At 36.2% G+C, this 23,622-nt stretch overlaps 1 protein-coding gene across 3 annotated transcripts in view; it reads right to left on the bottom strand.

Moving 5' to 3' along the window:
- Nucleotides 1-11,918: 11,918 nt before the first annotated feature.
- The window catches only part of TAFA2 (TAFA chemokine like family member 2), a 463,489-nt gene continuing 451,785 nt past the window's right edge, over nt 11,919-23,622 (bottom strand). For 2 of the 3 annotated variants that reach the window (XM_029953103.1, XM_029953104.1), the window contains one exon: nt 11,919-14,015. Coding sequence is in view for 1 of the 3 variants with exons in the window: in XM_029953104.1 (XP_029808964.1) it covers nt 14,004-14,015 (12 nt within the window). In the remaining 2 variants the exon portion in view is untranslated. Of the gene's footprint in view, nt 14,016-22,571; nt 22,818-23,622 lie in introns of all 3 variants that reach the window. The other variant, XR_003913985.1, reaches the window with a different exon arrangement.

Below are 23,622 nucleotides of genomic sequence, written 5' to 3'. Positions count from 1 at the left end.
AATATTCATCCACTTAATTTTGTAGGGGAAATACTCATTATCAAAAGAATCTGATAATTTAAACTTACAGGTATGGGGAAGGAGGCTAGGGAAAGATGGAGAAAGAACCCTTAAGAGACAAAATGCATGTTTCTAGGAGCATATGTGTTCTAAGAAATACATACAAGGACCTGGGTGTGACAGGATTCATTGTACGGGCATGGGGGGGACGTAAGAAGTAGGCAGAGGCCAAATAATGGAATGTCATTTATGTTTGATACACAATACAGGTTTTATATCAGGATAGTGGGGATCCATTGAAGTATTTAAAGATGATGTATATCAAAATCGCATTAGGACTGAAAAGATTACTCAGATAAGCAAGCAAAGTTTGCATTGAAGACTAGCATGAAGCTACTACTGGTAATTGAAAAACTGGCTCTTCATCCTTTCCTGCATCTAGCCTTGTATTGTGACTGTGCAGCAACTTTCACCAAAAGGTGGAGTCTGTTTCTCTACTCCTAGAATATAACTTGCTATTCCTTATAACTTGCTTTGGACATAGAATATAGCCAAGTGTGAGCCCGGCCATGACCAGCACAATTTCCCAGCTGATTCATAGATTTGGAAGCAATAATTGAGGGGTATTGCTCTATGCTTCTGTGTTGTGGAGTTGTGTATTACATAGCAGTGGATAACTGATACATCACTCTAAAAGATCTTCCCTTGATACATGGCAGTTGGGCACAAAAATAGGAAACCGTACTTCTAATTATGAATCAGAGGTAAACCTTTAATGTAAAATGTCAACTCTTTGTAGTCTTTCTTCCATAACATACTCAGACATTGCTGATGTCCCCAGTAATTAATACATGGCTGTCCTCATCAAAAGAGTAGGCTATTTCTAAAGTATTTTTTTTCCCTGCTCTTCATTTCTTCATCTTACATTCAGCTGGTTCCCTCTCTAGGGCTGCTATATAATCTCAGTGCCTCGTGCCATCTCTCTGAAGATTCTTTTTCTTTAATTTTTTTAATGTTTATATATTTTTGAAAGAGAGAGCGAGCACGTGTGTGTGAACAGGGGAGGGGCAGAGAGTGAGAGAGACACAGAATCCGAAACAGGCTCTAGGCTCTGAGCTGTCAGCACAGAGCCCTATGTCGGGCTTGAACTCAGGAACCGTGAGATCAGAACCTAAGCCAAGTTGGACGCTTAGCTGACCGAGCCACCCAGGTACCCCTGAAGATTCTTAGGTGAAGTGGCTTCAAATTCAGTTTATTATCCCTCCCTAGAAGGATATCATTTGAAAAGAAAGTAAAGCTTACTACATTTGACCCTTTAACAATGCAGGGGCTGGAGGCACGGACTCCATGTACTGTTGAAAATCAACATATAACCTGTTTCTAATTGAAGGACAGTTGACACTGTTACATCCGTGTTTAGGTTAAAAACAGTGATTCAACAACTGTATACATTTTGCTGCGTTCAGGAGTGTAGCCTCCATCTGTCACCATACAACTCTGCTGAAACACCGTTGACTGTTTCCCTGTGCTATACTTTCACCCTGTGACTTATCCATTCTGTAAATGGAATCCTGTACCTCCCACTCCTCTTCATTGGCCCATCCCCCAATCCCCTCCTGTCTGGCAAACACTAGGTTGTTGTCTGTGTTTATGGGTCTGTTTCTTCTTTTGTTTTATTTCATTTTTGAGTCCACATATAAGTGAAATCATATGGCATTTGTCTTTTTCTTACTTATTTCACTTAGCATAGTACACTATAGGTCATCCATGTTTTCACAAATGGCAAGCTCTCATTCTTATGGCTAAGCAGTATTCCGTGTGTGTGTGTGTGTGTGTGTGTGTGTGTGTGTGTGCGCGTGTGTGTGTGTGTGTGTATTTACTTACATATATGCCCACCACATCTTCTTTATCCATTACGCTATCAATGGACACTTAAGTTGCTTCCGTATCTTGGCTATTGTAAATAATGCAGTAAACATAGGGGTGCATATATTATTTCAAATCAGTGTTTCTGTTTCCTTTGGGTAAATATCCTTTGGGTGGAATTAATGGATAATATACTTCTATAATTTTTTGAGGAATCTCCATACCTCAATTTCCATTCAAACCAGCAGTGTACATAGGTTTCTCTTGTTCTGTATTAAAAACACTTGTTATTTCTTGTCTTTAAATACTACCCATTCTAACTGATGTTGAATAATATTCCATTGTGGGTTTTATTTCCATTTTCCTGATCATTAGTGATGTTGAACATCTTTTCATATGTCTTTTACATTTAATCACTTATTAGATAAATAAATAATTTGAAAATATCATATCCCATTTAGTGGGTTGCCTTTTTGTTTTATTGATGGTTTTCTTTGCTGTGCAAAAGTTTTTATTTTAGTATAGTCCCAATAATTTGTTTTTGCTTTTGTTTTTTGTGCCTAAGGAGACATGTCTAGAAAAATGTTGTCAAGGCTGATATCCAAGAGATTTTGCCTATATTTTCTTTTAGGAATTTTATGGTTTTAGGTCTCACATTTAGGTCTTCAATCCATTTTGAGTTGACTTTTGTGGATGATGCAAGAAAGGACTCCAGTTTCATACTTTTGCTTATAACTGTCCAATGTTGGGTGTTCCCAGCCCCATTTATTGAAGAGATTATCTTTTCCCCATTGTATATTCTTGTCTCCTTTGTCATAGATTAATTGACCTTATAAGCACAGGTTATTTCTGAACTCTATTCTGTTCTAGTGATCTATATGTCTATTTTTGTACAAATACCATGATGTTTTGGTAATTATAGCTTTGTAGTAAATTTTATAATCTTAGATTGTGAGACCTCCAGTTTTGTTTTTCTTCCTCAAAATTACATTGACTATTTGCAGGTTTTGGTAGTTCCATAAAATTTTTGATATTTATTCTAGTTCTGTGAAAAACATTGCTATTTTAATGGATGTTGCATTGAATCTGTAGATTGTTTGGGTAGAGTGAACATTTTAACAGTATGAATTCTTCCAATGCATGAACATATTAGATCTTTGAATTTGTGTTGCCTTCAGTCTTTATTGTTTTTTTTTTATTTTTGTCAATGTTTTATCATTTTCGGAGTTCAGTTATTTTAGGTCTTTCGTTGATTCTGAGGTATTTTTGTTGGTAGTGGTGGTGTAATTGTAAATGGAATTCTTTCTTGTTTCTTTTTCTGCTCTTAGTGTATAGAAATGCAACAAATTTATGCATATTAATTTTGTACCTTGCAACTTTACCAAATTCATTATTACTTTTAATATTTTTTGGGAGAGTCTTTAGAATTTTCTCTGTACAGTATCATGTCATCTGCAAATAGTGACATTTTTACTTTTACCTTACCAATTTGGATGTCTTTTATATATTTTTTTTGTCTGATTGCTGTGGGTCAGACTTCCAATACTATATTCAATAAAAGTGGTGAGAATGGATATTCCTGTCTTGTTCTTGATCTTAGAGAAAAAGCTCTCAGGTTTTCATCATTGAGTATGATGTTATCTATGCATTTATCATATATAGCCTATATTGTGTTGTATATTCCCCCTAAACCCACTTGTTGAGAGTTACCCACTTTGTTGAGAATTGTTATCATGAATGGATGTTGAATTTTGTCAAATGCTTTTTATGCATCTCTTGATCTGATCCTATGCTTTTTATACTTCATTTTGTTAATGTGATATATCACACTGATTGATTTGCAAATATTGAAACATCTTTGCATCCCCGGAATATATTCTACTTGATTGTGGTGAATAGTCCTTTTAATGCATTGTTAAATTTGGTTTGCTAATATTTTGTTGAGGATTTTTGTATCTGTGGTCATCAGGGATATTGGCCTGTAAACCATATTCCTTCCTTCCTTCCTTTTACTTTTTCTTTCTTTCTTTTTTTCTCTCTTTCTTTCTTCTTCTTTCTCTCTTTCTTTCTTACTTTCTTTTTTTCTTTTGTAGTGTCCTTATCTGTTTTTGGTATCAGGGTTATGCTGAATGCATAGAATGTATTTGGAAGCTTTCATTCATTCTTTATTTTTTGGAATAGTTTGAGAAGAATAGGTCTTAACTCTTTATGTGTTGGTAGAATTCATGTATGATACCATCTGGTCTCAGTCTTCTGTTTTTTACTTTAGTGTTTTATTGGTTACCAACTCAGTTTTGTTACTAGTAATCATTCCGTTTAAATTTTCTGTTTCTTCCAATTTATTTTTGGAAGATTGTATGTTTTTAGGAATCTATCCATTTCTTTTAGGTTGCTGAGCTATTTGGCATATGATTTTTCATAGTAGTCTCATAATTCTTTGTGTTTCTGTGATGTCATATGTTATTTTCCCTCTTTCATTTTTGAGTTTAAATGTTTGTATCCTCTCTTTTTTCTTGAGGAGATTGACTTTATACATTTTATCTTTTCATAGAATTATCACATGGTTTCATTAATCTTTTCTCTCATGCTTTTGTTTTGTCTCTATTTTTATTCATTTCCACTATAATATTTATTATTTCCTTCCTTACACTAACTTTAGGTTTTGTTTATTCTTGTTCTAGTTCTTTTACATGTGTAGTTAAATTGTTTATTTTATTCTTATTTCTTTTGATTGATTTTTTTATTTTTCTTATCTCTTGAAGTAGGCATGTATTGCTATAAATTTCTCTCTTAGAACTACTTTTCCTACATCTCAAAGATTTTGTACTATTCTGTTTAATTTTCATTTGTCTCAGGTATTTTTTATTTCCTCTCTGAGTTTTTCATTGGACTGTTGTTTAGTAGCATATTTAGTAGCACAAAGTAGCGTTTATGTGATTGTGTTTTTTCCAGGTTTTTTTTTTTTTCATGTAATTGGTTTCTTGTTTCATACTGCTGTCATTGGGAAAGATGCTTGATATTATTTAAATCTTCTTTATTGAGATTTGTTTTCTGGCCTAACATGTACTCTGTTCTGGAGAATGTTCCATGTGCTCTTGGAAAGAATGTGTATTCTATTGGTTTTTTTTATGGAATGTTCTATACATATCTCTTAAGTATATCTGGTCTAATATGTCATTCACATGTTTTCTTATTTTTTGCCTGGATGATCTATCTATTGATGAAAGTGAGGTGTTAAGGTCCCCTACTAGTGTATTACTGTCAGTTCCTCCCTTCATATAGGTTAATATTTGTGTTATATGTTAGGTGCACCTATGTTGGGTGCATATTTACAATTGTTATTGTTATGCCCAGATTACAATATCCCCAAAATCCCGAGGCCACCAGGGAGACCGAGTCACATATGCAAAAGCAAAGGGCGTTTATTTGGGCTTAAGCTTGGACTCTCAGACCTCACCAATGCAGTGGATCCATGCGGAGAGCCCCAAACAATAGCTGAGCAGGGTTTTTATGGGGTTTGGAAAGGGGGAGTTTACAAGGAATTGTGACATAGGCATAGCAATCCAATCATAACCACACAACAGCCTTAGCAACAATCTTAACCACTCAGAATCTCTAGGGCGACCGTTACATTTGGCAGGACCCAATCATGACATTTGGTGTTCCTTTGAAAATAACCAATTATGGGGTGGGCTAAGGACCCCCACGTGGGATTTGGGCAAGTGGCGAGCGATTGGCTAACTAACATTGAGCAGTTATCTGTGGTCCCAGCCCTAAGCCTCTGTCCTTAGGAATATCTGATATGCCTTCTGGCCCTCCCTGATTGGGTGTTGTGAAGGCAGTCTATCTTCAGACAATGTGTGCTCTTTTCTTTCGCCGTTTGATCATTCTGGGGAAACTGAAAGTCAGGCCTACTAACTAGGGGGGAAATATGAAGCGTGTCATGGCGTTAGTTTGGTCTTTCAGTTATGTCCTCTTGTTGTATTGGTCCCTTTATCATCATGCAATGCCCTTGTCTCTTGTTACAGTCTTTGTTTTAAAATCTATTTTGTCTGTTATAAGTATTGCTGCTCTACCTTTTTTTTTCTTTCATCTGCATAGAGTATCTTTTTCCATCCTTTCACTTTGATTCTGTATGTGTCTATAGGTCTGAAGTGAGTCTCTGATAGGCAGCGTATAGATGGGCCTTGTTTTGTTTATTTTAATCCATTCCGCCACCCTATGTCTTTTGATTGGAACATTTAGACCATTTACATGTAAAGTAATTATTGACTGGTATGTACCTGTTACCATTTATTAATTATTTCTGGTTGTTTTTATTGTTCATTGTTCCTTCTCCTTTCCCCTTTTCTTGTGATTGATGAGTTTCAATAGTGTTATGCTTGGCTTTCTTACTCTTTATTTGTTCATCTGTTATAGATTTCTACATGGAGGAGTTTCAGCAGCTTTCCCCTTCCATTTGGTGGAATTCTAGTGTTGCATCTTTTATATTGTAGCTATTCCTTTAAAGCATGGCTTTTTTAATTTCTTGTGCCCCGACAGCCTCCAGGGTTGTTATGTTCTAGGGGACTGAGACTTACTGAGGCAGCAAGCCAGCTATGGTACCTGTACCCTACTATCAAGGTTGGGGTAGGAGTATACACCATGGTACTTGCCAGCCTCTCTGACCTGAAGTGAGTTTCAGCAGTTACCCTGCCACTTGGCAGAATTCTAAGACTTGTGCCTTTATATTTAAGTTGCCCTTTTAAGCCATGGCCTTTTTTTTGTGAGCCCCAGGATAAATGAATCTGCTCATGTCCATCAGTACTATGCCTCCACACTGCAGTTTGCAGTAACAAATGGGGTTCCCTTTGTTACTGTGTCTCTGTCTCTCTTCATATTTTGTACATGGTCTCTCTGCCTTTTATTGTGCAGAAGCTATTCAGTCAGGCTTCAATTTTTCTTCAGGAAGAATTACTGTGTAAGTAGGTATATGTTTGCTGTGTCCATGGAGGAAGTGAGTTCAGTGTCTTTCTATGTCACCAGCTTGGTCCTGAGGTCTCCTGTATTTTAACTCCCCAAAACTTAACTACTAATAGCCTATTGTTGATCAGGAGCCTTATTAATAACATAGTCAATTAACACATATTTTATATGATACATGTATTGTATACTATATTCTTATAATAAAACTAGAGAAAAGTAAATGTTATGAAAATCATAAGGAAAAGAAAATATATTTCTAGTACTGTATTGTAAAAAACCCATGTAAAAGTAGACCCAAACAGTTCAAACCTGTGTTGTTCAAGGGCCAACTATACTTATATTTTATTCATTGCTTCTAACACTGTTCTTGGCACACAAGAGCACAAAATGATTTGTTAATTAATGGGTCTCTCCTTATTCCTTATCTCCAATAAAACTGCTTTCCACTTTCAAATCTAATTTCTATGCCCTTTTCTAAATTTATAAACATCATTCCCTTTTGTTTTACTTGCCCTCTGGGCCTTCCTCTAGCCCTATCACACACTTCTTCAACAGCATGTAAACTGACGCCCTACTATTTACTACTACACAAGTTAAAATCCCAGCTCTGCCACTGACTGTGATGCTAGGGAAACTGTTTAACCTCTCCGGCCCCAGTTCTCTGATTACAAAATAGTAGTAACAACAACATATAACTCAAATAAGATTAATTTAAGTAATAAAGTTCTCAGAACTCTTGTCACAGAGTAAGTACTCAAGTGATGATAGCCTTTTTTTTTAACCTTGACTATGTTCACCCAAAGATGATTCCAACCATTTTTTACCTGTTCTTTGTCTAAACAGCATTACACTAAAGGAAAATCACATATCTCTACCAATTAAGTGCCCTGCATTGTGACTTTATTGTCTTTTGAGCTCTGAGTATCTAAAAACACCAAAGTTTGCTTCAAATATTTTCTGTTCTCCTTGATTTCAGACCAAACTCTGTATCCTGTATACTCAGCAGATAAATCTCATCTATTTAAGACCTGCCTGTGATGCTGTTCCCTGAGCATTATTTCTTTTAACCCACTTTTAAATTTCTCTGTAGCTTTACTCATTTTAGTTCGTTTATCTAATAGCAGAAACAGATTCCTCTCATACTTAACCTTTGCTTTGATATTCCCAACCTATTCCCAATAAATTGGTTGGATAAAAGAAGATTCCTTCTTTTATCAATTTCTCCTCTACTACTTTTTCTCTCAGCCTGTGAGCCTTTCTAGTTGGTGTCAAAACATATATGTATTTCTACTTGTTCTGTCACTAGTTATTCTTCTTTGCAGCCACACAAGTCCTGAAAAAATGTGCTTTAAATGTAATGTCTCTACATCTGCCCATATACCAGCAGGCCCCAAAACTTTTATGTCATAAGTGATAGGATTTTATTATTTTCTATCAATATAATTTTTACACTGACTGCAGGGTGAACAGAACTGACCTCTTTCACAAATGAAGAACCACCATTTAGTAAATACTAAGCACTAAATTCTGCACTTTGCATATATTAACTCATTGAATCTTCACAACAGTACTGTAAGACTAAGTATTTTCACATTATAAATAAAAGTATTGTGAAATAGCTAATTTTAATTTCTCTTATATATTTATGATCTTGGAGCCATTAACTACGTCTCAGGAGCCTAGGTATAAGCTGATGCCCTTGTACTAATCACCCCTAGTTCCTCGACTCACGGTCCACCATACTAGTGACACTGTTTGGTTGGGGGTCACCAAAGACCTAACCAATTGCCAAATAGCTAATTTTAATTTCTCTTATATATTTATGATCTTGGAGCCATTAACTACGTCTCAGGAGCCTAGGTATAAGCTGATGCCCTTGTACTAATCACCCCTAGTTCCTCGACTCACGGTCCACCATACTAGTGACACTGTTTGGTTGGGGGTCACCAAAGACCTAAACCAATTGCCTCTTTACTGTTCACCCCAAATTTTCTTTGAGATTTGGTTCTGTTTATTCCTTACATGTTATGACTTTCTTTTCATCTAGGTATGGACACCCCTGCCTTCAATTCCTTTTTATTTTTAGTTCTAGGTTCTTTTTTTTTTTTTTAATGCTTGTTTATTTTGAGAGAGAGTGCACAGGAGAGCAAGGAAGGTTCAGAGAAAGGGAAAGAGAATCCCAAGCAGGCTCTGCACTGTCATCACAGGGCTCAAACCTAGGAACTTTGAGCTCATGACCTGAGGCAAAACCAAGAGTTGGTCACTTAACTCATTGAGCCACTCAAGTGCCACCAGTTCTAGGTTCTTAACACACCTATTCCCCATCTTCTTTTGCAGCATATGTAAACACACATTTATATCTTCCATATTTTAAAAGATGCACTTTTTGAATTCTACCTCCTCTTCATTATATGTTACCCTACTTTGCCTTTTCATTTCCCAAAGAAAGAGAAGTCTCTGTGTGCTATTTCTACTTTCAAATCTCTGATTCACTCTCCAATCCTCTGAAACCTCAATTCTGCAATAAGCACTTCATTGAAACTTCTCTTTCCAAGGCCAACAATAATCTCTAATTACAAATCCAATAAAACCTGTTCAGTTCTTATCTGACATGACCTTTCTGAATGTTCCATTGACACTTTAAACTCCATAGGCTTAAAAAAATTAACTTATTGTTTCTACTTGCCGCTCAGCCTGCTTTTTCCCAGTTCTTTCTGTCATTCGTAACTGAATCTCAACCATCCCATCTTAGTAGGCTTAGGAAATTGCGGAGTTCCTTCCAAGTCTCTCTTTTGCTCCTCCAATCATATCACCCAACTCATCATTCCCACCTTGGGCAAAACCCTTCATTAGTTGTTCTTGACCCTTGGTGCTATTAGAATCACCTAGGGAGCTTAAGGAAACAAAAAGATTGGTCTAGGATTAAAGCCTGAGCCTAAGTAAAAGAATTTCAGAGAGTAGGGTCAGGCATGGGTAATTGTTAGGATCCTGATGTAATTTAAATTCCAACTGGAATTGATATCCACTGTTTCACATTTTTCTTAGTGTAATAGTCCAAGCTCAGGACCTCATTCTCTCTACCGGGGTTATTTTACTCCTGTTATTTCTCTTCAAATCCACAATCTTTCTTCTTTAAGATTTCAGTCACATTTTTGCTAAAATTTGTGAAAACACAACTTTGGACATGTACTGCCCTCCTCGCCTAATGTCTAGAATAAAGTTCATAAATAAATAAAGTTCAGTCACTTGGTAAAATAGAATTTCCAGAAAAACTTTTAGGACATAGTACCTATTCAGTAATTTGCAATATATTGAAAATATATGAAAAAATTAAGACAACTGTGTAATACTTAAAAGTCTTTTGTGCACCCACTTTCCCAAAGGTAGCATAGTGCCATGCATATGGAGAGCATTAAAAAAATCTAGTGCACTGATTTTAAAAGTATTTTAAAGGCTAAGCCCCAGGTAACCCCAAAATGTAATGTAGCCAGATACATTTGTACCTAGTAGGAATTTAGTAACTGTCAATTAAATGCCAGATAATTGTAATGTCTATGCTATCTTTTGTAGATTCACACAGTGCAAATAAAAACAAGGAAGGAGAAATCTACCTCTATTCTTTTTCAAGAGCATTCTATAGGCCTTACCTTGATAAAAATAGTAGTGTGCCACTAGGAGTTCTCTCTGTGTGTAAGGGGACCAGGAGGTTGTCCAGTGTACTTCTGTTTCTCCTAGTGAAGTGTCTGCCATCGTTCCAATTCTCCCCACTTCAAAGTCAGTCAGTCAAAATGAAAAAGGGCAGGATGATGAAAACTACTATTTGATATTTGTGCATATATGGCTCTTTCAGATGAATGTATCACTTATGAATTGAGAAAAGAATCAAAACTTTAAAAAGATCCACGTTCCATTTGGCATAGCATAGAATCACTGTGCTATTAGCTATTGTGTGTTATCAAAAGTCACAACCCAATGTAAGGCATTGTGTGGCTGCACAGGACTTGCTCAGGGAAATAAAAAACAGGATAAACTCCCTTTTTATTTCAACCTTAGATACAGACTCTCAGTTCTCCTCCTACCCATTTAAGTCAAAACTAAATTTGAAATTGCATGTGGTACTGCCTAGTAATAAAACTGGAAGTTTCCATTAGATAAAGGCAACAAGAGTATGTAAAAGTAAAGAAAAATATAGCTAAAGGATGTTATTCTAAAAGTAGAGAACTTGAAAAAGTTAATACAAATCACTCATTGACCATATTCTTATACTCTACTCCACACTACAGTGAACATTTGACAAGTTAATTGAAAAGGATAAGATCTCTCCCCTGCCCTGCCCCCCACACAGTGCATGTAAAACTGGTAAAATCTAAATAAGGTCTGTATTTGAGTTGACAGTATTGTACCAATGTTAGTTTTCTTGTTTTATCACTGGAAGACTGTGGAAAGGGTTCACAGAGGTTCTCTGTTCTTTCTTGTAACTTCTTTTGAATTTTAAACTATTTTTAAAATTTGCTTTTTAAAAAATTTAAAATCAGAGTTATAACCATATCTGTTATTTTCATTAATATTTCCATATGTGATTAATTTCAAAGGATACACAGTCTATTTAACCATTTTAAAATAAGAAGTCTGCATATTGCTAGCAAGCATGTTGCAGTTGCGCTCATAGTCAGGACGTGGGCAGGTAGCACAAGTGTAAATACATCCTTTTCAGTTGTTTCCTAACAAAGAAGCAAATCACTTGTTGGAACCTTGTGTAAATGGCAAGATTTGCCATGGATTTATTTCAGTTTTCCCACTAATTCAGAGATTTTCCTGGACAATAACAAAAGGACTTTTAAAATAAAACACTAGAGGGGAGCCTGGGTGACTCAATGGGTTAAGCATCTGACTTCGGCTCACGTCATGATCTCATGGTTCATGAGTTGAGGCCCCACATCCGCCTCTGTACTGACAGCTCAGAGCCTGGACCCTGCTTCAGATTCTGTCTCTTTCCCTCCCTCTAAAATAAATAAACATTAAAAATATTTTTTTAAATAAAACAGAATCAGAAAACAGATTCTCCAAATGTAACTCATGAAAGAGAGTCCATTTTATATCCCAATTTTATTTACCTTTTCTGAATAGTCACAACATTAATCTATGGGGAATGATCTAGTATATTTGAAATTCCATTTATTTTTTTCTATTGATATGCATGTGTTACACTTGTATATAATACAGAATTTCCAGTTTTGTTTTAAAGGACGCATTTAAAAAAACAAGAAGCATGATTTACAATTTCAAACAAACCTAGGACAAATTCATAATTTCCAAAATAATATAGTTTTCTAACTCTGCTCCAAAGAAATTAATGACATTATAATTGATGCAAAAACTCCAGCACAACTGTTTTTTCTTTCTCTCTGAATTCATACAGTCTTGAACTTTTATAAAATCCACTCAGAACCATCTAATTCATTTTATGTCTAATTAAAATGGAGGGAAAAAGTAATTTCATTCTGTGGATTTGTGGGGCAGTATACTTTTTGATTCAGTGTCAAAAGTATACTTTACAAATTTAATTTTGAACAGATTTTATACTTCTAATTCCTTTGCCCAGAGACAATCTGGGAAATGTATTATCTTTGAAATTTGTTACCTACTAACAGATGACAATTTTCCAAGGCATGTCAGCCCCCATCATGGAAGCCAACATATAATTAATTGGCCATATTAGTGAGTTTTAAAAATATGAAAGATGTTCACATCTTCTTTAACATAATGGAACTTCTAATAGGACAGTTTCTGAATTATCTTCCTATTAGTAGTCTAAGATGAGTAAGCGAAGAAGTCTTTACCTTTACATCTCTATTACAGAATGGCTATGAGATTTCAATTCTTCCTTCACATAACAAATGAAACAAATGTATAAAATTATACATTCTGTGATAACTTAGGAAAAAAGTACATAAGTGTTTAAGGCCTTTAAATATTTGTAAGACTTTCCTGTAGAACTGAAAAACAGAAATGTTAAAATGACAATGAAAATGTGGACAGAAACTGACCTAAGAAATTGTTTGAATGGGACAACTATTAGCAAATATTTATAAAGGAAAATGAATAATTCTATTAACAGACTGAACAAACAAATATATAAGCATTCAAACAGTCACTGGGAGCGAGCAAGGACAGTCTATTAAAATGATAGAAAGGATCGTTAAAAAAAATTACTAGAAGAAATCTAAGTGAGTAACACTCAGGCTAAGAAATCAGAAACCCACATGCATCCCTGGCAATTTTTTGAAACTGAAAGCTACCTACATACTCGACTGCTCACTGTTGATTTCTGTGAAGGAAAAAAGTAAACACAAACATGAAAGAAAAAGCCCAGTTAAAAGAAAACTGAAAGGGAGAGTACTCTAGAAGTACAAAATAGTATATAATGAAAATGGAAATTCAGTTCTAACTACTACCTATTTGACAGAGAGCTGCAGTAGAATGTTAGCCTTGGGGAAACATGTCAGCTTGTCTATACATTCTTATATGATTGATGTATTCAGATAACTATTACTTGCCAACAATAATTATTATCAATGGATATATATTTCCATTCCTTTAACAAAAGCAACTTTAAGATGTTAAAACATGTAGGCTTTCAGAGCTCCAAGATTAGGATACAAATAAAATCGTCTCAGTCTACACCATGCCAGAGAAGTTCGCAAAGGAAATATCAATAAAGCCGGGTGTGGTCCCACTAGCCAATGAACACAGGACCGGGCCCAGGACCACATCCATGGCAGAAGGCCGGTGCACTTGGCAGACTTTCAGAAATAGGAAAAGCAGTCACAATTGAAGCCAAGAACCCAAAAGGTGAGTGTCTCTGACATCACCTGGAAACACCAACTCTTCAGATAGCATCTTCAAATTCTTTTAGCATGTGCGATTTTACAAGTTTGAACGCAGTTCAAATCTGACAGTATCTTCATGGCATAGAAGTTCATGTCAGGCTTTTTTAAAGTCTTGGTTTGAAGAAGAGGCTGATTATGAGCCATGAAATCTCTTGGAAATAAGGCTCTGGAGTGCCTCTTGTGAGTGGTATAAAAATCTCCCTTGAAGATCACCTCAAGAACTGAGTTTCTGTGCATATGTTGAGTGTAATCAGGCTTGAGGATCACTTGATTAATCCTTGGTTAGTGGGTTACCTACAAAGGAAGAAGAAAATGTAATCATTTTATTGGAAGGCTATAATCTCAAAACTCCAAACACAATTTAGTATTAGAAATTAAGAGAACTCAAAATGATGGGATTTGCTTTATCAAGTAAAATGTTAAATTTTTAAAGGCTACCATATTCAGGTGTTGCCACCTTATAAAAATACATCATTTTTTTTCTATTTATCATCTCACAATATTTTTAGAGCCACTGGCACAACTATTCAAATAACTGCAGCTTGAATCAAGAAGATCTCAACTGGTGATGTTACCCATCTTAAACAAAAAGAATGATTATGGAATCTTTGTTTTTTGTACAGGCTTGGAAGATATAATCCAGAGATCATAAACACATTACGCCACGCGTTAGTAAAGAAAGACCTTTGTTCACAAGAACACAATCAGACCACGTCTTCTAGAAAGTCCTTGGGCCTTGGCTCCATAAAATCCATTCTTGAAATAGTTTAAAGCATGACTACTTATTGACTCAATTGTTTCAGAAAAATTAACTCTTTCATGAAGAGAAAAGGAATATTTGGCGAGAAAAACAATGATTGCACAATGTATTACCAAGTTTTAAAGGTGTCAAAAATTCTCAAGTATTTGATTAGAGTCATATTAATACTATTATAAATACTACTGAGGGGGATCCACATTGGCCTTTCACAATATAATAAACATCTAGAATACTTGATCCCTCTATCTTTCTATAGATGCATGCATGTGGGTGATAGATGGATACAGAGAAAGAAATTTCTGCTGTGTCAATGACTTTCTAGGTATACTCTAATATCAAGGTACTTAGAGTCATATAATTGTTCTTTTCAGGTAATGGTTATAACAAAAAGTGAGTCCTTGAAAGTTACTGTGGATACTTTGGGTTTATTTTATGAAATTACACAATTACTCATCTTTTCATAAGACATTCATAGAAATGATTTTTGGGGGGCTTTTGTTTTGTTTTTTTGATCAACTATGAAAAAGAGAAACAGTAAACAAAATAATCTAGCTCTATGTCTAACATGGCTAGTCTCAAATTATTCCACAAAGGAAGATATAAAATTCAAAAAAGTACTTTCAGCATGGAGGCAGCCATCTTATTTGTGTCACTTTGGTCAGCTGTCCTTACCAAGGAAGGAGCTTCTGCTTGCATATGTAAAACTATATGCACCCATGCACAGAGGAACTAGAGAAGGAACCGAACCAAGGAAGAAAGGATCCACAGAAAGGGCCTGCTGACATCTGGAGATGCTGTGAGCAGGGGCTGTTTTAGGTAGAGCAGCAATCTCAGTATCAGTTTGTCTTCCACTAGGGGTCACTTTACAGAGTTCTGTGAATAGCTCCCAATTTGAGTGTTAGTGTTAAGAACAACATGCAAAGTAAATATGAATGTCTCTACAGACATTAATGGAATGATAGCCGATCATTGTGAAAAACACAGAAACCTCATGACAGACTTTCTTTATAAACACTGATTTAACAGAGTCTTTGATTGCCATTGCCTGAGTAAGATTGCCACTTGCCTTTTTTTGAAGATTCTCCTCTTACTAGGAAGAATTATAAAACTTAAGAAGGGATTCTATTTCCAAACTACTGCCAGGAAAAGAGAGGAGTTGAGAAGGAGAGGGACTGAGAGAGAACGAAAGGTTAGCCTCAGCAGAGATTCAGCACAGGCACCTGGAGGGACATGTACGGTGACTCCATGAGAGTGAGCGGCCTGTCCTCCTACATCACGTCAAGCCCTAGTTATAAGTTATCTCTTCATGGGTATGGTAGATGCATTCTTCCATTTTCATTGCAGGCTAAGCACTTCATCCTACTAGGTTAAATAAGCTGGGGAGTGATTCTCTCACTGTCTATGTATTAAAGCTTTGTTTTCACATTCTTTACAAATAGACACTCAAGCTTACAGCACAATACCGAAGGTTTATGTACTTAGAACAAAATTTTCCTTCATCTCATTAAACATATGTATACACATAGACACACACATATAATTCAAATCCTAAGAATATCATAAATGTACATTTTTCTTCTATTTCTATCAGCTGCAGTAATTGCTAGAAAATGAAAATTTAAACATGATTAAAAGAATTCTCTAAATAAGCATGAACTGAAACCTGATTAAACTGACTTTTTCTCACCCCAGTTTTACACAATACTACTATTTTATTAATCCTAAAAATATCCTAGCACATTTTATGAGATGAAGATAGGGCTTAAGTGGACTGTTTTAGATTTAATTTTTGTAGGGGCGCCTGGGTGGCTCAGTAGGATAAGCATCCAACTTTGGCTCAGGTCATGATCTCACAGCTCATGGGTTCAAGCCCCATGCCAGGCTCTGTGCTGACAGCTCAGAGCCTGGAGCCTGCTTGACATTCTGTGTCTTCCTCTCTCTCTGCCTCTCCCCTGCTCACACTCTGTCTCTTTCACTCTCAAAAGTAAATATAAAAAAAAAATTGTAGATTTAATTTCTGTTCGTTACTCTGGTCCAATAATTATGGTTTGGCATGTGGAATTCTGCAGTAAGGTCAGTGTGGCAATAATAGCAGTCACAGTGGATGTGTCATGCTACTTCTGGGCCCCTCAGTTTCCCCCTATGTAAAACAGTTGCTGAGAAGATCAAATAGTATAATGTCTATGAAAATACCTAGCTTTGGCCACCTGGTTCAGTCAGTTGAGCATTCAACTGTTGATCTCAGTTCAGGTCATAATCTCATGGTTGTTAGATCAAGCCTCATGTTAGCTCCATAATGGGCATGAAGCCTGCTTGGGATTCTCTTTCTCTCCACCACCTCTCCATTCCCTCCTCCCACCACTAAAAAGAGAGAGAGAGAGAGAGACACACACACACAAAGGAAGAAAACACCTAGGTTTGCCAACTCTGAAGTAGTATAGTAAAAGTTTTTTTAATGCACTAAAAGCATAATGAGAGGATCACATTAATAGTCAAATTAGAGGACTACTCTTACAGAATTCAAACAAAGACTAATTGTCCTTTTCAATGTAATATAAATATGAACCTGTGTGAGCACAGATCGGCACCCTCCTTGACCCCCTCCACATTTGTACCAAATGAAATGGCAAAACCAAAGATTTAAAAACATAAAGAGGATTTTGATTTATCACTAGTTTCAATCACCTAATACACAAGACACAATATTTAGAAATGAAATTGTCTAAAATGTAACACACAAACAAGTCAACCCTTTTATGACTTAATGTGCTTCTTAAACAAGTCCAAGTTGTTTAAGTCAAAATTCTGTCAGGCTAGTTGGGAAACAAGTGCCATTTTACCCTTTGTAGATGATAAACTAGAACTTCTTGATATCCGAGGGTTGTTTAACAACATTTATATACTCTAACATTTAAAAATGTTGCTCTCATTTAAAATTAATTTTTAATACACTACATTAAGCATTTCCATATTTTCAGAACTCAAATATTGCTCTCTGTTCATTCAAGCTGTGTCTTAAGAGGTCAATAGTAAAAAGTTTTAGCCAGTAAGGAGGATTTTCAACAAGTTTCTAGTAACTAAAAGCAGGAGGTTGCAAAAAAAAACCCCATCCTTACAGGACAGGAAATACCATTTGCTACCATGAATGCACTGTCTTTTGGTTCTGAGGGCGATAGATATAAAATACTGCATGAGGGAGAGAAATGGTCCTGCCGTCATTACAGTTGTGCCTTGAGCTTCATGCGCTTTAATCACCAGCTCAGTGAATGTGCCTTTCCAAAGGCGCTGTTTCACACAGCTGTTCCCTGTACCGCAGATCTTACTTGTGTGTACTGCCCACCAGTCAGTTCTGCAAGAGAAACCACTTAGCGGCTGAACACATGCAAAAGGTACTAATAATAAAATAATAATAATGGCAGCTTTTCTTGTGACAAGCACAAAGCTATCTTGATAATGATCCACTAGGATGAAACTCACATAACACTAAACAAAAAGCACTAATTCTTTAAGAACTATCCCCCTTTTAAGCCCGTCCGTTTATTTCTCCCAGTCTATTTTAGGATCCTGATTAGCTTGCTCAAAAAACTTTGTTAAAATCACATCTTTTAAATCTGTTCACCAATTTAATTAGAGAAAACAAAACCAGGTAATGGCATATATAACATTAGTCAAGTTTGAAATTCAGTAAAGCTAAGTATTTTATACTGTTTCTGTTTTATATTTTGAACATTATGAAGTATCCTCTGCCTGTCTTCAAGATAAATTAGAAAGGCTAAAAGGGAAATTCAAGAATCTATCCTGTCCCCAAGTGTAAGAGCTGTTTTTATAAAGTTCTTAAAATAATTATATCATGGAATCTGTACTTCCTTTTCCCCCATCAAGCCCTGCTGCCTGCCATATCAGGAGGAGGGAACACACTGTGACAAGAGGCATGACAAACAGTGTGGGCTCCGTGGGCACGTAGCCTGGGGCAGCTCTGCCCTGGCAAGTCCTCGCTTTGGGGCTGAAGAAGTTATTTGAACTTCCTGAGCCTTAGTCTCCCTGAATGTAATATGAGAATTATATTATCATCAGGCCTCATATGTTTGCTGTTGTGGGTAAATAAGATAATCCCTTAAAAGTCTCCAGGTAGATGCTTTTTAAATTATGAGGTGGTAGTAGTAGTAATTCCCAAACACAACACAAAAATGATACCTCGGATAACTGTTGGAGGGAGCATTCCTGCTTATTTCTCTGTAAGCACTGATTTCAATTTAATTTTCCATGTCTTCCTGAAACAGATCTTGCAGTTATTCATTTCATATTCTTGCTAATCATAAAAGTCATATAAAGGGGAAGCATGACCATTTAGCCTGCTTCAGGAGTGAGATTGTCTTTTCAGATGAGGTGACACAGAGGAGCAGTTTAAAAGGGCAAACCTGAGGCCAGGCTTCCTAGGTTCAGTGCTCAGTCCTGCTGATAACTCAGTGTAACCTTGAGTAAAACAGGGATAATATTAGTACCTACATCAGAAGGTTGTATGAGTTGAGGAGCAAATAAATAGGTCAAGTGCTTAGAACAGGACCAGGCATGTAAAAAACACTATGTAAATGGTAACTATTATTCTCTCACACACACACACACACACACACTTACTTCTAGGAATCTGAATGCAATGAAATCCTAGTTTTTGTTCCTGATTATTTCTGATCACACATCACTAGTCTTTATGGGGGCATAATTCCGTTCTTTTTTATTCTTGGTCTTTTGCATCAGACATTGCACACAGAACAAATATTTAGTAAATAAGGGGTAAATATGTGGTGATATTTCCAAAAGGAGGCAGTAGGTTTAAATGGAGCACATGTTCAGTCTTCATAATCCAGGTACTTAATAACATCCCAACAGGCACCATGTCAAACTAACATTCTGATAAATAAATGTAACTTAATTGATAAGAGTAAACAGAAAGCTAGACTGCTTTTATAATCCTAAAAGCTGATTTGAATGAACTTCCCCTTATGTGGAATATAATTGCTGCTTCACTGCTAATGTATTTTTTTAATGTAGCTCTTACAAGTACATGAATTAAGCTCTTGCCTTACTGTTTGTGTGCTGAATGTGCAATGAAAACGCCATTACTCCCTAGTAGCAGATTTTCTCATTTAAACGAGAGAAAAGCTACCACTGAACTGGTCATAACTGTACACGAATGCACTTGTCCTAACTTAAAGCACCTGATATAATGAGGTATTAGAAAATGAAAGACACTTGTCTGTCTAGGATAATCATTTAAGAGCAAGCTGACCAGACAGGTTTTAGGTATAGATAAGACACCACAAGGCAATGACATATGAATCATCTTTACAAATATACCCACCTATATTTAAAAAAACAAAAACTAAGACTGTATTTTACTTTCTGGGCAATGGATGTGATTCCTATAGCCATTAAAACTGTGGATTTTCATGCCACAGTTTAAGTTTCCCTCCTAAGAATGTCTGGTGCTGGCCTGACCTGAACATTTAACATTGGAGGCACCAAAAGCCATCTGTGTTAATACTTCAGTTAGGGTCAGCATTTCTACTAAATGACTTTGTTGTCGTCCCTATAAATTCTCAAAAATTCTAACAGCCTTGGATGGTTGAGAGGGTAGTCATTTCAAACAACAGAGAGCGTTGGCCTAGCCAACTGGTTATATTTAGGTTTAACATATGTGGGTACCAGTGTGGAAGCACAAAATGACATATACTCTAACCGGACTTCTGGAAAGAAGCAAAGCGCCAAACATAACTCAGGAAAGGTGGCCTTATTCTGATAAGAGTTTTATGCTAGTGTTACTACCTGCTAGTCTTAGAATATTAGATAAGCCACTTAAAAATTTCCGAATCTCTGGGGCTTATATCTACCAGGTGAGTCTGTCAGACTAAGGGAGCTTCTAATTCCCTTCTAACCCCAAACTACTATGATTTTTCTTTTTTTTCTTTTTTTTTAAATGTTTGTTTATTTTTGAGACAGAGACAGTGTGAACAAGGGAAGGGCAGAGAGAGAGGGGGAGACCCAGAATCTGAAATAGGCTCCAGGCTCCAAGCTGTCAGCACAGAGCCTGACGTGGGGTTCGAACTCATGAACTGTGAGATCATGATCTGAGCCAAAGTTGGACGCTTGACCAACTGAGCCACCCAGGCGCCCCTACTCTGACTTTTCTTAAGAAGCACTAATTCCCAATGGGATAAAACTTTTACCTAAGTTCACTGGTCGTACAACCACTGTGTAGACTTCATTCTTCTAAGAAGCCTATTCATTATATTAGAATGCAGAACTAGTAAGCTTTTACCACAAACACAACATCTGTCACTGGCTTTCAGCTTTCTATACTGTGTAAACCGAGTTCTTGACTGGAAATGAATCTTTTGAACAGATGGACCCGCCCTATTTCTTGGAACTTTGAAAGCTGTACGGTGCGCCTGCCATGAACTCTTCCACGTGACTCATGAACGCAGATGACTGTTTGCACTGCCATTTATGCACATTCATCTCCTCAGAAGCAGATCAACTGATTCTGCCTGGATGACATTCACTGCTAGCAAAACAAAACATTCTCTGATTTCTCTTTGGATCATTAATAAATTCCTTTGGGACATCAAGGAAATTTAGGACTTTCCTTCTCCTGGCCCCTGTACACAACTTGTATTTATTCCAGAACTATCATCAAAATGAAGATAATTCTGAAAGACAACAATATAATGGGATTCAGTTATGTGTCTCTCAAAAGCATTTGAAAGTCCTTAAAAGGGGAAAACAATTATTTTGAATACTTGAAGGAAATCTGAGTAGACGTAAAAACAATATTGCATGTAAGCAGAGCTCCCGCATTTTTAGAAACAGTGGAGATTATGAACTCAATCGGAAGGTACTTTACCTGCTAAATTTGACATTGGGTTCATTTTTTAGACTCACCTCTAATTTATAAAGGAGTCATTTGACTTGATAGTTTTTATCCATTTTCTGACATAAAGCCTTACTTTAAAAGTTTAAATCTGCTCAAGGATCGCACTTCTCAAGAATTTCAGCTTCACCGCATAGGAAGGCTGGCAGAAGTACGCAGTACAAGTTCAAAGACGAATTTAAGATAAGCGGAGCTGGGGAGAAGGGCTGAAACTCGGTGGCCTAGAGATTACTAAGAAGAACATTTTCTCAGAGCTTCCCGGATGGTTTGAGTTATAAATACAAACGGCTCTTAGTAATCACCTTTCCTTGAGATACCTGTCTGAAGTAGAAGAACTTGGGGTAACTTGTACTGAGCCAGAACCATGCCTGAAGTAGCACACTTGTCCTTTTCCATAATATTACATTAGAAATTATCCTTCCATATGTGGAAGATCTTGGAAAAAATTGCCTATAAGTTCCAAAACTAGAATGTATTTTCTGAAAAACAGGGTAATATAGTCAGTGATGTTTAATATATTGGGTCCTTTTGCTTCTTTACTTCTTTTTCTCAGTTATATTCTTCCCTGGGTTTCTCTCTTTTTTTTAATTATTAAAAATTTTTAAACTATTTTTAAGAATAGTCAAAATTCAGTAGTTTCAAATTCTCAAAGTTGATAAAAATATTAATCTTTAGCTATTTCTAATGGCCTAGATGCTAGTTTGACATTGCTGATTCAATTAGGGCAATTTAACTATATAAAGATTGGACCCTCTTCACTGGGGCTCAGTACTTTTCATGTTAACTTGTGCATTAATAGGCAGGTTGAGCACTAACAGAGGTCCACTAGTACACCCAAAGTTGCATAGTTTCCATTTCCTATGCTTGGAAAAACAATGTGAACTGCAGGGCCAATGTAGGTGACAGTATTAGGTTCACCTCCTTGTGACAAAGTTGTTCAATTGGTGGGCCTCATATTAGTTCAGAGTGATGATCCCTCCTTATTTCTATAACAGATAGTTCAATGCCTTTCTTTACTGAATATTGAGACAGTTCTTTGCCTTCCGATTGCTAAAGCTGTACCAGGTTCATCTTTCCCCCTGAAATCAGGAGCATCTGGAATGCTAATGGTAACTATAAAAAAGAGTAGGTTACAGTTAATTCTGCAACACAATGTACACACCTGCTGCTCTGTGAGAAATAAACCAAGACGAGAGCTCATTTCAGGAGATGTTTTGAATCTTTACTCCTCAACGAAACTTCTGTCCCTTCCTTAGAATCCGACCAACACTAGGATTCGCCACACTAGTGCTCCGACGCGGAGCTAGAATATTTTTGAGTGTGGAAAAATCAAAAATTGTCATCAGGCACAGCAGAAACCTTCTCTTTCTACTTCTCCATTCGAACTTGAAGAGTTTTACACGTTTGCCTAAGGAACAAACACATGTCAGGTACTACACTGTTCAACAGATTATTACAGGAAGCAAACCTGGGAGAAAAGGAACATTTCAACAAGCATAAAGGGACAGTGAGACAATAACTTCCTTTATGTCCATAAAAGTTCACCATGGAGATAGGTTTGAGGATTACAAACTCAGAACATTTTTTTTTTAATTTCAGAAAGACACATACTCATGAGTGGGACCTAAAATAAAAAAGCTTTTATGAAAAATTGATACAAAAATAGCAAGAATTTGTTGTAAATACTTTGAGAAGCATTCTGCACAAATTTAATTTAAAAGTCCATTAAAGTCAAGGGAGAATATAGAAATTAGTACACCATCCAGGGTAAAAACTATGCAAGTAGTATTATGTAGCAAAGATTTAATATTCATAGTTTTGCCTGAACAGCCATGTCTACAGTAATTTGTGATCTTGCTAAAGTATGAACCTAAACAGAACACAATTTAATGCTGATAAATGGGGCTAAGTCATTTAAGCAGCGTGTAGGTCTAGCCACCCATAGGCCAGCTTTGTTATTCTCTGCTCATCAACAGCGTGATCCTCATTAACAGTCTGAATGGGATCCATGACCTTTTACAGATACAGACTCACAAGTGTTTGTTTTATAATCGCTTTCCCAAAGCACTCCAGAGATAGCAAACATGGACTATTTGAATTTCAAATATTTGAATAATATTTGAGAGTATAAAATGAATAACAATAATAAAAAAAATCTTATAAAGGAGTGGCTAGCAATTTAGAATCATACAGTAGAAGGTTTGGGTAATATG

Source organism: Suricata suricatta, chromosome 10 (assembly GCF_006229205.1).
Source record: "Suricata suricatta isolate VVHF042 chromosome 10, meerkat_22Aug2017_6uvM2_HiC, whole genome shotgun sequence".
Taxonomy (NCBI): domain Eukaryota; kingdom Metazoa; phylum Chordata; class Mammalia; order Carnivora; family Herpestidae; genus Suricata; species Suricata suricatta.
This window is presented reverse-complemented; position numbering and strand designations above follow the sequence as displayed.